Genomic DNA, 15,938 nt, shown 5'->3' with positions numbered 1-15,938 from the left:
ACCACTGCCACGGATTCTGACGATGGGACCTCATCAAAATACATTCCAATATTCCACTGAGAGATCGATCGATGAAGCAGACTCCCTGAAGTTAATATTGATTATTACAATGACAAGTAGACAGATTTCATTCACAGAAAACCATTTTACAATACAGTATGTGAGAGATTTGAGAAATAACATGTGGAAAGTGTATAATTTTTGAGAGGAACAGGGAAATTTGTTTCCCTATGTTTCCTAAAATTCTCCGACACTGGGGTTTTCCAGGCTTCATATCTGGGTCTGTTTAGACTAATTTATAGAAATTGTTTCCTGTGATTAGACAACAACTCCATTATTATTGATGAAGCGACTGTCAGGAGGACACAAAGCAAATTAGACTGGAGTGCACAGTCCATAGTGGAGATAATATTCTCATTTAATTTGTTAAGTTTCGTTTCCCTGATTTTGATGCTTATTGTTTCTCCCCCTTTAAAAAGGGGCACTTTGGTTCGATTGATGTTATTTTTTTGATGACACGGGGGTGGGGAATGAAAAGAGTAAAAGGTGAATGAGATGGTCTTTCGTCTTTTTGCTCCAGCAAGTAGCTGTGAGGCGTTGCCGAGTGATGGGAGAATCAATTAAATATGTAATGAACGAGGTGGGAGGAGTTCACTGTTTGTTCGAGTCCCACTTCCCCGCAGGTCACAACAGAGGAGGTTAAATTTTCCCACTTATCAATACAATCAATCATATTATCTATTTTTCAAAGAATAGAACACACTAACCGGGTTTCTCTAATTAACAAGAAAATTTTCAGTTTATTATAAAACAAGTCTTAACTAGTAATGAAGTAAAGCATAAACACACAGATCAAAATGTTTAAATTTCCCCTTTTTTTAACCCGAGTCCCTTCACACTCACACACACACAAATACACTAATTTCGCAGATATTCATCAAAGACAGGATGTGAGATGAATTAACACCGTGAACTTCTCAGGGTCCTTCAGAGATATTGGAAAATGAAGCTGGGTTGTGGTCTTCACTCCTTTTTACTCTTCTTCAACAGACTTGACTTTATCTGCCGCTCACTCCAAAGGGTAAAACACACACTCTGACCAACAACCAAAAAGCTTGTGAGGTTTCTACCATTTCTGAATGTATCCTGCCCTCAAGATCCAAATCATTCCAAGGAGAGCTATTGTGGTCCTTTCATTAAACAGTTTAGTGTCATTTTGGATAACATTTTACACGGCCCAGTCTCTTTTTTGGACTTCGGCTGGACTTCCACCTCTTTGAGGCTGGAGGTTGCACCTCAATGAGCTGCCAGCCAAGAAACAGGCTGGCAGCTCTCAGTCCCAGTCGTGTCACCGGGAGCAGTTTCCACTGCGAGGACTGCACCCAACCAACAGCAGCGAAGTGGATGTCGGCTCCCACAGACAGGTAAGTTTAGGGGCCTTGCCGGGAACAACTGGCCGGGCCTCGGCGAGGTGAAGAGGGTCGTTTGGGGAGGACGAGAACTTTATTCCAGTGGGGGCGGTTGCAGCTTCAGTGGGACCCTCTGTGGGCACAGGGTGTCCGATCAGGAAGCCCACAACCCAAGCCCCAAGGATGCCTACAGATTTTACCTGGTGGCCTTCTGTGGGGATTAAGGCACCCACCCACCACTGGTAAAATTGCAGCAGGGGCCGAAAGGCATCAGGAACAGCAGCCGCCCGCCCCCACTCAACCTTATTCCCCCCTGCCCCGCCACCAGCTCACTCCAGTGGGGGCGTAAAATTCCAGCATGAATACACAGATATGCCAGGGCCCTGGGGGCTGGTGGGACTGCACCAGACCTAAGTCAACACAAGCAAGAGAACTGGAAACCAAGAACAGGCCACAACACTGAATTGTCCACTGATACAGAGTTCTGATACGGTTTGTGTTAAAAATCATACAATTAGTAAGGATCTCAAAGTGAGTGACTGTATCTCGGAGAGGAGGCCATTTGTGACATGAACAAGGACAGCAATAGAGGGAATACAATAGAAATTCATGTTTTGCTATTTTCATCATTTCAATAATTTAACAAATAGACTCAGTGGATATTTCACCCCATTCTTTAACTCTTCCCTGAATTTGCTCTGGGTTCCTGCATAAATAAATGGGTTGATGCAAGAACTCAAAAACTGAAGTATGATTCCACTTTCCTCCAGAACAAAATTTGATTCATTGAAATTTGTGCCAGAGAAAAAACTAACATCCGCTATTCGGACACAGAGAATTGTTATAAAAAATAATAAATATAACAGGATGGAACTGCCTGAGATGGCGAAGAGTAAAACAATGGACTTTCTCCGCTTCTCCATCTCTGGGTCACTCTGATTCTCTCTATTGCTTTGAGCCCAGAGTCTCCTGCGTGCTCTACTGGCCAATAAAATGTGTCTGATGGTCAGAGCATTGAGCAGTAAAATCAGAATGAAAGGGAAACAAGGGGTTAAAATGATATAAATCCAGTCATATGCAGCCCATGCAGATGATGTATAATATATTAATTTGATGCTGCAGAACCACAGTATGTTGTTAATTATGTAATTAGGTTCATATATGAAACACCAGAAGACATTTTTCAAACAGCTCAGTGTGCAGACCGTTGCTATAACCCGTGCTGCAGTTTTCTCAGTGCAATATTTTATTTTCAGCTTCTGGCAACGAATTGCCATAAATCGATCAAAGGTGAAAGCGACTGTTAACCAGACAGAACAGCTGATGGTTGCATAGTTTAGGACAGAACAGAGACTGCATACGGGTGTGATGGACAGGAAACTGAGTGGGAAATAAATACCAGCAATCCGGTTTAATATCACTGCAGTGATCATGAGCAGGAGATCAGTCACTGCCATGGACACCAGGTAGTAAGTGATACATCTGGAGAGACCACATCTGCCTCGGGACAGGATCACAATCACTGCCAGGTTAGCTGTAACAGAGAGAGAGAGAGAAAGGCTGAGAGAAAGCAAGAGAGTGTATGTGTGTGAGCGAGTGAGAAGAGGAAAGTTACTGGTCCAACTCCCAGCAAAATCAGCTGTTTTACAGGATTCTGTGTGAAATTTACAATTTTGACATGTGATCCTGAGCTGGACACGACTGCTTCCACTACAGGCCATTGCTTCTATGTTTAAAATAATCTTGTGGATTAAAAACATGGGCCTGAATTTTACAGGCACCCTGACAAAATGTGGGTCATGAAAGGGGGGTTGCTGGAAAATGCCTCCAGCAGAGGCCCGGCACAGGCCTCAATGCTGGGTAGGTCCAGCCCAATATTGCCGGTGGCAGCAAGGCCTCGTGGTGGACCCCTCCCGCACTCGGCAACGGGAGCCCCATTTAAATATTGAAATTTATTTAAATAAACAAATTCATGACTTCCCAGCTCCCGCCATCTGTCCCAGAGTGATATTGGTGTCGGTGGCCGACACTTGCTTGCTTTCAGATCCCCATCCAGGGATTGAGGTGGAACACTTGTGGGGAGGGGGGAGAAGGTCTGTTTTTCAGTGAGGGAAGGGGTGGGGTCAAAATCATCTAATTGGTGAAGGAGATGGTGTGAAAGGGTAAAGTGCATCGTGCATGAACATTGTGGGGGGAAGGTCAGGTGGACAAGGTATTTCTGGGTCGGGGAGAGGGCAAAGAATGAATTATATGGTTATTGGTGAGTGGGAGAAAGGCGAGAAACATTTCTTTAATTTTTCAGATTTATTTTAAATCACTATTTCTTTAAATATTACAATTGAAATGTGGGACTCGAAGCCTTTTAAAAATGGTGATTTTGACAGCGACATGTAAAATGCAGCTGATTAAAGATCAATGATGTCAAAATGTTACATAATGAAGGTAATAGAGAACAGAAGACATCAAAAACTCATGGACGTTAAATGGACAGGAAAAATGTCATTAGTAACATATCATAGATGATACGCTGGAGGGTAAATAGCACAAAAACCATTGATAAGTGTGGAAACTAACAAGAGAGCAAGAAAAATTTCCATTTAAAAAGGGCCTGATCCTAACTGAGGACGTACAGTGTACTCATCCGATGAATTATTGCAAAATTACTGAATGCTGGGAAATATGGAATTCAGCTCGCTCAAAAAGGTTCCAAACAGCAAGGATTGAATGGACAATTGGTGCTTTCTGACTTTACAGAGGGAATATTGGTGAAAACGCAGTGATAAATCTCAACTCTTCCTCTCATAGTCACCTGGGATCTTCAGTGACGTCTGAACTACCGGAACTGGCAGATAATGAGGTCTCATTCGGGGAAAAGCTCCTTCTGGAATGTAGCATTTCTTCAGTCCTGCACTGTGCTGCTGGGAAATGTAATCAGCTTGGTCACAGAGTAGATATTGAACTGAAAACCTTTTGACTCATGTGAGAGATGACACCCGTTGTACGGCCTCACCCAATATGCAGAAAGGAGTGAAGACGGGAACATTCCAGACCTTGTCAGATGCTCGGAGCAGAAGGAACACTCGGATTCAACAGCGGTCTCTGTAGAACTGTCAGCAGCAGCTAATGTGGAAGAGGAGAGCCAGGCTGAACTACTGAGAGTTAGAGACTGAGAGTAGAAACATTGCCCTCTGTAAGTTCAGGATAAGTGCAGACAACTCTGAGTGGGGAGGGTGAACTGTCAGAGGCCGTGGTCCATATTGGTACTAACAACATAGGCTGAAAGAGGGTTGTCATCCTTCAGTCTGATAGTAGGGAGCTGAGAAAGGCACGAGCAAACAGGACCTCAAATGAATGAATATCCAGATTACTCCAGGTGCCATGTGCTGGTGAGTATAGAATAGGAAAGAGCAGATGAATGTGTGGCTGGAGGTGGTGAATGAGGGTGATCTTTCGATTCCTGAGACATTGAGAGCAGTTCTGGGGGAGGTGGGACCTATGGAGGCCGAGCCGGGACCAATACCCTCGAGGCGCAGCTTGCTAGTGCTGTTGGGAGGCTTAAAAGAGCTTGGCTGGGGGTTGGGAACCAAGATGTAGAATTAGGAATGATAAACAAGGTGCACAAAGGATTAGGAAAAGCAGATAGCACTAGAGTAAGAAACAGTGAGACATTAGATGGGGTCAGAGTAAGAGGGAATACAGTAATGAAGTTTTAATGAGGTTTACTGTGCATGTCCGTAAACACACGGAGCATGGTAAATTAGCTTGGACAGATGCTGGTGCAAATAGCCACATGGGAATATAACGTCATGATGATAACAGAGACCTGGCTCAAAAAAGGGGAGGACTGGCAACCAAATATTCCTGGATACAAAATATTTAGGAAAGATAAGAATAAAAAGAAAGGAGGACGAGTAGCTGTAATTATTAAGGAGAATATTACACAGCTGGAGAGAGAGCATGTCCTGGAGGATTTAAGGACTGAATCTATTTGTTTCAAGTTCACAAACAATAGAGGTAGCATTATAACCACTCTTTGTATTCTATCGGCCGCCAACTAGTGGGAAAGATATAGAGGAGCAAATGTGAAGGCAAATTACAGAGAGGTATAAAATCTATAAAGTAGTGATAATGGGAAACTTCAATTATCCTCATACAGAATGGGATAACAATTGTGTAAAGGGCAGAGAGGGGGGAGAGATTATGAAGTATTCAGGAGAATTTTTTTCATCAGCATATTTCCAGGCCAATGAGGAAGGAGATTTTGCCGGATCTGGTTCTGGGGAATGAGGTGGGTTAAGTGGATCAGATGTCAGCTGCTGAACAGTTAGTGAACAATGATCATAGTATCATAAGCTTTTGATTAGATATGGAAGAGACAGGGAACAATCTAAATTAAAATACTAAATTGGAGGACGGCCAATTTCAGTGGGGTGAGAACGAATCTATTCCAGGTAAATTGGACTCAAAGATTGGCAGGCAACACTGTAACAAAACAATGGACTGCCTTTCAAGTGGAAATGGTTCGGGTGCAGTCGACGTACATCCCCACGAGGGGAAAAGATAGGGAACGAAAGCCTGAGCTCCCTGGATGACGAGAAAGATAGGGAGTAGGATGAAGTAGAAAAAGGAGCGCATGAGAAATGTCAGGCTGATAATACGTGAAAGCCAGGCTGAAGATAAAAATTTCAGAGGGGAAGTGGAAAAAGGTGTGAAACTTAAAAGTGTTGATATTCAAAGAGACTTGGGTGTGCTTGTACCAGGAACACAGAATGTTACAGACAGGTACAGCAAGTAATTAGGAAGGCAAATGGGTTTTGGTGAAAGCACATTTGGAAAACTGTGTGCAGTTTTGGTCTCCACATTTAAAAAAGGATATAGTAGCACTGCATCCAGGATTCACTAGATTGGTTACTGGGATGAGGGGCTTGTCCTGTAATGAGTAAATTGTGCCTGTATTATCTGGAGGTTAGAAGAATGAGAGGTGCTCTCATTGAAACATGTACGTTTCTGAAGGGGTTGGATAGGATCGACACTGAGGGATTATTTCCGCTGGCAGGGAATTTAAAACACGGGGACACAGTCTCAGGATAAGGGGCCGATCATTTAGGACTGAGATGAGATGAAATTACTTCACTCTAAGGGTTGTGAATCATTGGAATTCTCGGCCCCAGTGGGTTGTGGATACTCCATCATTGAATACATTTCAGCCTCGGATAAACAGATTTTTGGTCTGTCAAAGAATCATAAGAGGAGTGGGCAGGAAAGTGGAGTTGAATCCGAAGATCAACTGTGATCATTTTGAATGGTGGAGCAGGCTCGATGGGCCATATGGTCTACTCCTGCTCCTATTTCTTGTGTTCTTGTGAAATCAGAGAGGCAAAGAGAGAGTGTGAGAAGCGACTGGTGGCCAAAATAATAGGGAATCTAAAAGTCTTCTGGAAGCATTTAAATAGTAAAAGACTAGTCAGAGGAGGGGTTGTGCTGATTGGGAACCAAAAAAGAGGATCTGTGCATGGAGACAGAGGGTATGGCTGAGGTATTAAATGAAGACCTTGCAGCTGTATTTACCAAGGAAGAAAATGTTGCCCAAATCAAACTGAACCAGGAGGCAGCTGAGATACTGAATGGACGAAACATTTGATAGATAAGGAAGCAGTATTAAAAAGGCTGGCTGTCCTTAAATTTGATAAGTCACCAGGACCAGATGCATCTGAGGATGCTGAGGGAAGGAAGAGTGGAAATTGTGAAGCTTCTACTGGGCATAACCTTCCAATCCTCCTTGTATATAGGGCTGTTGCCAGAGATTCTGGGCATCGAATTTTAGGAAGGGTGTGAAGACTTTAGAGAAGATGCAGCAAAGAATTAGGAAAATGGTTCCAGGGATTAGAGACTTCAGATACATGGATTGATTGGAGAAGCTGGAATCGTTACCCTTGGAGAAGAGAAGGTTGAGCAGAGATCTGTTCGCAATGTTCAAAATCAGTGGAGGCCGAGAGAGAGAACTTCGGGAGAAGCTGCTCCCATTGGTGGAAGGGTCGAGAATCACGGTCCACAGAACCAAAGACAACATGAGAGAAAATGTTTTCACACAGCAGGAGGTTAGAATCTGGAAGACATTACCTGGGAGTTTAGTGCAGGCAGATACAATTGGGACCCTCAAAAGCAAAGTGGACAAGCACCAGAAAAGACTTTTCTGAGCTTTGGGAAAAAGTGAGGCAGTGGAGCTAACTGTGATGATTTTGCAGAATAATAGCATGCACACAACAGCCGAATGGCCTCTTACTGTCAATGTCAATAACACAATAGAATATCATTTACACTGTGATAACAGTGTGATAATTCACCCACAGTAACAGTGTCAACACAATAAAACTACATTTACACTGTGAGATGGTAGCTGTAAAATGGTGAAATAATACAGTTAAAATGATGAAATCCTATTGATCGAGGGAAGTTTGAGACCGGTAAAGGTTTGAGATTATATCTGTGAGGTGAGGAATTTATACCGGTAATGGCAGTTCTCATAAAGTGAATTAATTAGGGCATTAATGGGGAGAAATTATATTGGTAACACGAAGAAATAAACAGGGAAAACACGGGAAATACTCAGCAAGTCTGGCAGCATCTGTGAGAAAGAAACAGAGTTAACGCATCATGTCAGTGAACTTTCATTAAAACTTTTTTCCTCAGTAATCTGATATTATTTCAGTACGTTGATTTTCTACAGGAAGACAAAACGTCGATAAAATGGAGAAGTAAAACTGTTATAGTGGAATACATGATACTGTAAAAGGGAGAACGTTACAGCAATTCAAAGGGAAATGATATCCCGTTAAAGGGAGAAATTATCCTGGTAAATGAAAGAATGTCGGTACCATGGAGAAGCTCTACTGGTTATTCGAGCTATGACACAGCTGATCAATGATTACCGTAACCAATAACTAACTCCAATACTTTACCTGGAACACCGATAGCTGCAAGGACAGGATAGTAAATGGCAAACAGCAGACCTTTTGGTGATCCGTGCATTGCTATCAGAAGTTCGAAGCGCATTCTACGCTCCCCTCAAAGTTTGCCACATTTCTACCTGATGTCAGGCTCCAGGGAGGTAATTAGATGGTTTGAACGTTTGCATCATTTACATTAATTGAAACAGAGAGATTAGTGCAGCTGCTGTCAGGCTCGTGTTTTTGTTTTGATGGAATGGGATTATTCTAAAGTCCACTGGCAGGGCTTTGAAGTGAAATATCCAGAAAGTTCTGCCTGATCCCATTTACTTCATCAAAGATGATAAAATCTTAAGAGACCTTTGGAATGATGAAAACAAACCTTGTGTGCAAGTAATCCCCAGGTTTAAACTCTTTAATGCTGAGTTATGTGGCTTCAGCACAAGTGACCAGAGATTTGCTGACCTGAAGCAAAACATCACCAATTCTTCTTCCTGATCATTGTTCAGTTCGATTAAAGGTCACATGCAACTGACTGCAAATCCCTCTGAGTCTGTGCACAAACTTTAATAATTTTTCTGTGCCGGCATTCTGGATAGGGCCAGTTCAGCATTGTTCCATTCAGCATAGGCAAATCCAGTTCAGCACAGCGACATTCAGTGTGGACAGGTCCAGTTCAGCACGGTTTACCTTCAGTGTGTACTGGTCCAGTTCCAACACAGTTACATTCAGTGTGTACTGGTCCAGTTCAACACAGTTACATACAGTGTGCTCAGGTCCAGTTCAACACAGTTACATTCAGTGTGCTCAGGTCCATTTCAGCACAGTTACATTCAGTGTGTACTGGTCCAGTTCAGCATGGTTACATTCAGTGTGTACTGGTTCAGTTCAGCACGGTTACATTCAGTGTGTACTGGTCCAGTTCAGCACGGTTTCATTTTGGGCTGGTTTCTGTGCTCAGCCTGAAGTCAGGATTTCTGGTGGGGGAAAGGGTGGGTGAGGTTAGTGATTTGGGACAGGATCATCTGCCACGGAACCCAGTGCTTTCATGCTGGGTTCTGATATATCCGGAGGTGGCGAAGTTCCGTGGCAGCACCTCAGCTGCTCGACGATGGGACTGTTTTGCCTGAATTAGAATGTAATTCGCGGCATTCCGACCAGCCATTTACAATATTCTGCTTGACATGCGGCACTCACGTGCCTTCACTTTTCCGTCCTTGAAAAGCTGGCACCGCCAAGGCGAGAGTCCTTGGTGCCTGAAAAGGTTGGGTAAGTGATACCTTGCTATCTTGTTGAATATTTTCAACATCGGACATTGAAATAAGGTGAATCTGCAAATGTGAGGGGAGGGGACGCTCTGCAAGTGGATACTGTTTGTGGGGGGCAGAACTCAGAAACTGTATCTGTTGTTTTTGTCGGGGGTCAAGTGCAGGCAACACAAACGGTATTCTGATGGTCATGTTGGCTCACAATTTATTTAAATGTTGTGAGGACAACGTCAAGCCATACCATTGAGCTCATACCGGAACAATGCTGAAGCAGGAATTAACACAAATCTCTGCCCAGATAGGTGTACTTGAACTTTTGAAGGAATGACCAAGATCTTAGCGATGGGTATGATCTAGCTTGTTTTCCTGGATCTCCTTGCTGTGATTTGGCATCACCACAGGAGCTGGGCCCAAGAAGCAGCTGCGGCTCAAGAGGAGCTCCCAGACGTGAACAGCAGCAGCCACCGCAGCACAAATGAGCCCAGAGACAAAATTGAAAGCCATCGGATTGGGAGTATTTCAGAATTCTGCAAATGAGGTCAAGGAAAATGATTAAGAAAGGGAAAATAAAATGAGATTAAACTAGAGAGAAATATAAAAACAGACTGTAAAACTTTCTATAAGTCTGTAGAAAGGAAAAGATTAGGAAAAACAAATGTGGGTCCCTTAAAGGCGGAGTGAGGAGAATTTATTGTGGGGAATAGGGAAATGGTAGAAACCTAAACAAATATTTTGTGTCTTTCTTCACGGAATAAAATACAAACAACCTTCCAGAAGTATTGGAGAATCAAGTGACTAGTGTAAACGAGGAACTCAAAGGTATAAATATTCGTTAAAAAAAAGTACTGGAGAAATTAATGGGACTTAAAGTAGATACATCCATTGGGACTGATGATCTACATCCCAGAGCGTTGAAAGAGGTGGCTGCAGAGATAGTAGATGTATTGGTGATCATCTTTCAAAATTCTGTAGACTCTGGAATGGTTCCTGCAGGTTGGAAGTTGGGAATTGCAAGCCCATGATTTAAGAAAGGTGGGAGAGAGAAAACAGGGAACTACAAACCTGTTAGCCTAACATCAGTAGTAGGGAAAATGCTGGAATCTACAATAAAGGATGTGATAACAAGACACTTAGAAAATAATGGTAGGATTGGGCAGAGTCAACATAGATTTATGAAAGGGAAAGCATGTTTCACAAACCTATTGGAGTTTTCTGAAGATGTAACCAGCATAATTGAAAAGGGGGAGCCAGTGGATGTGGCATATTTAGATTTACAGAAAGCTTTTGATAAGGTCCCACACAAAATTAGAGAACATGGAATTGTGGGGGAATATACTGGCATGGTTTCAGAACTGGTTAATGGACAGAAAACAGAGTGTAGGAAAACAATGGGTTATTTTCAGATTGGCAGGCTGTGATGAGTGGGGTGCACAAGGATCAATACTTGGGCTCCAGCTATTCACAATCTATACCAATGATCGGAATGTGGGGATTAAATGTAGCATTTACAAGTTTGCAGTTGACACAAAATTGGTGGAAGTGTGAGTAATGCGGAGGATGCAAAGATGCTTCCCGTATTTGGAGAGGCTAAGTGAGTGGGCAAAAAGTTTGGGGATGAAATGCAATGTGGAGAATTGTGAGGTTATCCACTTTGGTAGGAAAACAGAAATATATTGCATTTTTTCAATGGTGAGAGGCTGGAAGTGTTGAATTTCAAACAGACTTGGGTGTCCTTATTCGTGAGTCATTGAAAGCTAACATGCAGGTCCAGCAAGCACTTAAGAAGGCAAATGGTATGTTGGCCATTATTACAAGAGGATTTGAGTTGAGGAGTAAAGATGTCTTACTGCAATTATATAGAGCCTTGGTGAGACTGCCCCTAAAGTATTTGTGTGCAGCTTTGGTCTCCTTACCTAAGGAAAGATAGATTTGCCACAGAGGGAGTGGAATGAAGGTTCACCAAACTAATTCATGGGAGGGATGGATTATCCGAGGAGGACAGATTAAACAGACTGGGCCTTCATATTCTGGAGTTTAGAAGAATGAGAGATGATATAATTCAAACAGACAAAATTGTTACAGGGCTGGACAGGGTTGATGCAGAAAGGATGATTCCCCTGGTTGGGGAGTCTAGAATCAGGAGACAATGTCCAAGAATAAGGGGCAGGCCATTTAGGACTGAGATGAGGAGGAATTTCTTCACTCAGAGGGTGGTAAATCTTTGGAATTCTCTGTCCCAGAGGGCTGTGGAGGTTCAGCCACTGAACATAGAACATAGAACATTACAGCACAGTACAGGCCCTTCGGCCCTCGATAATGCCCCGACCTGAGAAACCATCTGACCTAAACTATTCCATTTTCAACCATATGTCTATCCAATGACCACTGAAATGCCCTTAAAGTTGGCGAGTCTACTACTGTGGCAGGCAGGGCATTCCACGCCCCTACTACTCTCTGAGTAAAGAAACTACCTCTGACATCTGTCCTATATCTATCACCACTCCACTTAAATCTATGTCCCCTCGTGTTTGCCATCACCATCCGAGGAAAAAGACTCTCACTATCCACTCTATCTAACCCTCTGATTATGTTATATGTCTCTATTAAGTCACCTCTCCTCCTACTTCTCTCTAACGAAATCAACCTCAAGTCCCTCAGCCTTTCCTCGTAAGACCTTACCTCCATACCAGGCAACATCCTAGTAAATCTCCTCTGCACCCTTTCCAAAGCTTCCACATCCTTCCGATAATGCGGTGACCAGAACTGCACGCAATACTCCAGGAGCGGCCGCACCAGAGTTTTGTGCAGCTGCAGCATGACGTCGTGGCTCCGAAACTCGATCCCCCAACTAATAAAAGCTAACACACCATATGCCTTCTTAACAGTCCTATTAACCTGGGTAGCAACTTTCAGGGATTTATGTACCTGGACACCAAGATCTTTCTGCTCATCTACACTACAAGAATCTTCCCATTAGCCCAGTACTCTGCATTCCTGTTACTCCTTCCAAAGTGAATCACCTCACACTTTTCCGCATTAAACTCCATTTGCCATCTCTCAGCCCAGCTCTGCAGCCTATCTATGTCCCTCTGTAACCTACAACATCCTTCGACACTATCCACAACTCCACCGACCTTCGTGTCATCCGCAAATCTACTAACCCACCCTTCTACACCCTCATCCAGGTCATTTATAAAAATGACAAACAGCAGTGGCCCCGAAACAGATCCTTGCGGTACAGCACTAGTAAATAAACTCCAGGATGAACATTTGCCATCAACCACCACCCTCTGTCTTCTTTCAGCTAGCCAATTTCTGATCCAAAGCACTAAATCACCTTCAATCCCATACTTCCGTATTTTCTGCAATAGTCTACCGTGGGGAACCTTATCAAACGCCTTACTGAAATCCATATACACCACATCCACGGCTTTACCCTCATCCACCTGTTTGGTCACCTTCTCAAAAAACTCAATAAGGTTTGTGAGGCACGACCTACCCTTCACAAAACCGTGCTGACATTCTCTAATGAGCTTATTCTTTTCAAGGTGATTATAAATCCTATCTCTTATAACGTTTTCCAACATTTTACCCACAATCGAAGTAAGGCTCACAGGTCTATAATTACCAGGGCTGTCTCTACTCCCCTTCTTGAACAAGGGGACAACATTTGCTATCCTCCTGTCTTCCGGCACTATTCCTGTCGACAATGACGACATAAAGATCAAGGACAAAGGCTCTGCAATCTCCTCCCTGGCTTCCCAGAGAATCCTAGGATAAATCCTATCTGGCCCAGGGGACTTATATATTTTCACACTTTCCAAAATTGCTAACACCTCCTCCTTGTGAAACTCAATCCCATCTCGCCTAGTAGTCTGTATCTCAGTATTCTCCTCGACAACATTTTCTTTCTCTACTGTAAATACTGACGAAAAATATTCATTACGCTTCCCCTATCTCCTCTGATTCCACACACAACTTCCCACTATTATCCTTGATTGGCCCTAATCTAACTCTCGTCATTCTTTTATTCCTGATATAACTATAGAAAGCCTTACGGTTTTCCTTGATCCTATCCGCCAGTGACTTCTCGTGTCCTCTCCTTGCTCTTCTAAGCTCTCCCTTTAGATCCTTCCTGGCTAGCTTGCAACTCTCAAGTGCCCTAACTGAGCCTTCATGTCTCATCCTAACATAAGCCTTCTTCTTTCTCTTGACAAGCACTTCAACTTCTTTCGTAAACCACGGCTCCCTCGCTCGACAACTTCCTCCCTGCCTGACAGGTACATACCTATCAAGGACACGCAGTAGCTGTTCCTTGAATAAGCTCCACATTTCGATTGTTCCCATCCCCTGCAGTTTCCTTCCCCATCCTACGCACGAGGGCTCATAGCTTTAAGTTGAGGGGAGATAGATATTGGACAGATGTTTTAGAATTTAGAATTTAGAACATTACAGCGCAGTACAGGCCCTTCGGCCCTCGATGTTGCGCCGCCCTGTGAAACCATCTGACCTACACTATTCCATTTTCATCCATGTGTCTATCCAATGTCCACTTAAATGCCCTTAAAGTTGGCGAATCTACTACTGCTGCAGGCAGGGCGTTCCACGCCCTTACTACTCTCTGAGTAAAGAAACTACCTCTCACATCTGTCCGATATCTATCACCCCTCAACTTGAAGCTATGTCCCCTCGTGTTTGCCATCACCATCCGAGGAAAAAGACGCTCACTATCCACCCTATCTAACCCTCTGATTATCTTATATGTCTCTATTAAGTCACCTCTCCTCCTCCTTCTCTCCAACGAAAACAACCTCAAGTCCCTCAGCCTTTCCTCGTAAGACCTTCCCTCCATACCAGGCAACATCCTAGTAAATCTCCTCTGCACCCTTTCCATAGCTTCCACATCCTTCCTATAATGCGGTGACCAGAACTGCACGCAATACTCCAGGTGCGGTCTCACCAGAGTTTTGTACAGCTGCAGCATGACATCGTGGCTCCGAAACTCGACCCCCCTACTAATAAAAGCTAACACACCATATGCCTTCTTAACAGCCCTATTAACCTGGTTAGCAACCTTCAGGGATTTATGCACCTGGACACCAAGATCTCTCTGTTCATCTACAGTACCAAGAATCCTCCCATTAGCCCAGTACTCTGCATTCCTGTTACTCCTTCCAAAGTGAATCACCTCACACTTTTCCGCATTAAACTCCATTTGCCATCTCTCAGCCCAGCTCTGCAGCCTATCTATGTCTCTCTGTACCCGACAACATCCTTCGGCACTATCCACAACTCCACCGACCTTAGTGTCATCTGCAAATTTACTAACCCACCCTTCTACACCCTCTTCCAGGTCATTTATAAAAATGACAAACAGCAGTGGCCCCAAAACAGATCCTTGCGGTACACCACTAGTAACTAAACTCCAGGATGAACATTTGCCATCAACCACCACCCTCTGTCTTCTTTCAGCTAGCCAATTTCTGATCCAAATCTCTAAATCACCTTCAACCCCATACTTCCGTATTTTCTGCGATAGCCTACCATGGTGAACCTTATCAAACGCCTTACTGAAATCCATATACACCACATCCACTGCTTTACCCTCATCCACCTGTTTGGTCTCCTTCTCGAAAAACTCAATAAGGTTTGTGAGGCACGACCTACCCGTCACAAAACCGTGCTGACTATCTCTAATGGACTTATTTTTTTCAAGATGATTATAAATCCTGTCTCTTGTAACCTTTTCCAACATTTTACCCACAACCAAAGTAAGGCTCACAGGTCTATAATTACCAGGGCTGTCTCTACTCCCCTTCTTGAACAAGGGGACAACATTTGCTATCCTCCAGTCTTCCGGCACTATTCCTGTCGACAATGACGACATAACTATCAAGGACAAAGGCTCTGCAATCTCCTCCCTCGCTTCCCAGAGAATCCTAGGATAAATCCTATCTGGCCCAGGGGACTTATCTATTTTCACACTTTCCAAAATTGCTAACACCTCCTCCTTGTGAACCTCAATCCCATCTAGCCTAGTAGCCTGAATCTCAGTATTCTCCTCGACAACATTTTCTTTCTCTACTGTAAATACGCACGCAAAATATTCATTTAACACTTCCCCTATCTCCTCTGATTCCACACACAACTTCCCACTACTATCCTTGATTGGCCCTAATCTAACTCTAGTCATTCTTTTATTCTTGATATACGTATAGAAAGCCTTAGGGTTTTCCCTGATCCTATCCGCCAACGACTTCTCGTGTCCTCTCCTTGCTCTTCTTAGCTCTCCCTTCAGATCCTTCCTGGCTAGC

At 43.5% G+C, this 15,938-nt stretch overlaps 1 protein-coding gene across 1 annotated transcript; it reads right to left on the bottom strand.

Annotated features, from left to right (window-relative positions):
- Positions 1–2,035: 2,035 nt before the first annotated feature.
- Positions 2,036–2,866, bottom strand: LOC137381509 (thyrotropin-releasing hormone receptor-like). Its single transcript, XM_068054207.1, has one exon. The coding sequence runs from the start codon at positions 2,864–2,866 to the stop codon at positions 2,036–2,038; it is 831 nt and encodes a 276-aa protein (XP_067910308.1).
- Positions 2,867–15,938: the final 13,072 nt, after the last annotated feature.

The sequence above is a fragment of the Heterodontus francisci genome, chromosome 22 (assembly GCF_036365525.1).
Source record: "Heterodontus francisci isolate sHetFra1 chromosome 22, sHetFra1.hap1, whole genome shotgun sequence".
NCBI classification, from domain to species: domain Eukaryota; kingdom Metazoa; phylum Chordata; class Chondrichthyes; order Heterodontiformes; family Heterodontidae; genus Heterodontus; species Heterodontus francisci.
The sequence above is the reverse complement of the archived record's forward strand: the minus strand, read 5'-3'. Positions and strand labels throughout refer to the sequence as shown.

Bases quoted from the DNA above. Each gene is read 5' to 3' on its own strand.
- LOC137381509 (XM_068054207.1), bottom strand. From the start codon at position 2,866: ATGGCAGTGACTGATCTCCTGCTCATGATCACTGCAGTGATATTAAAC.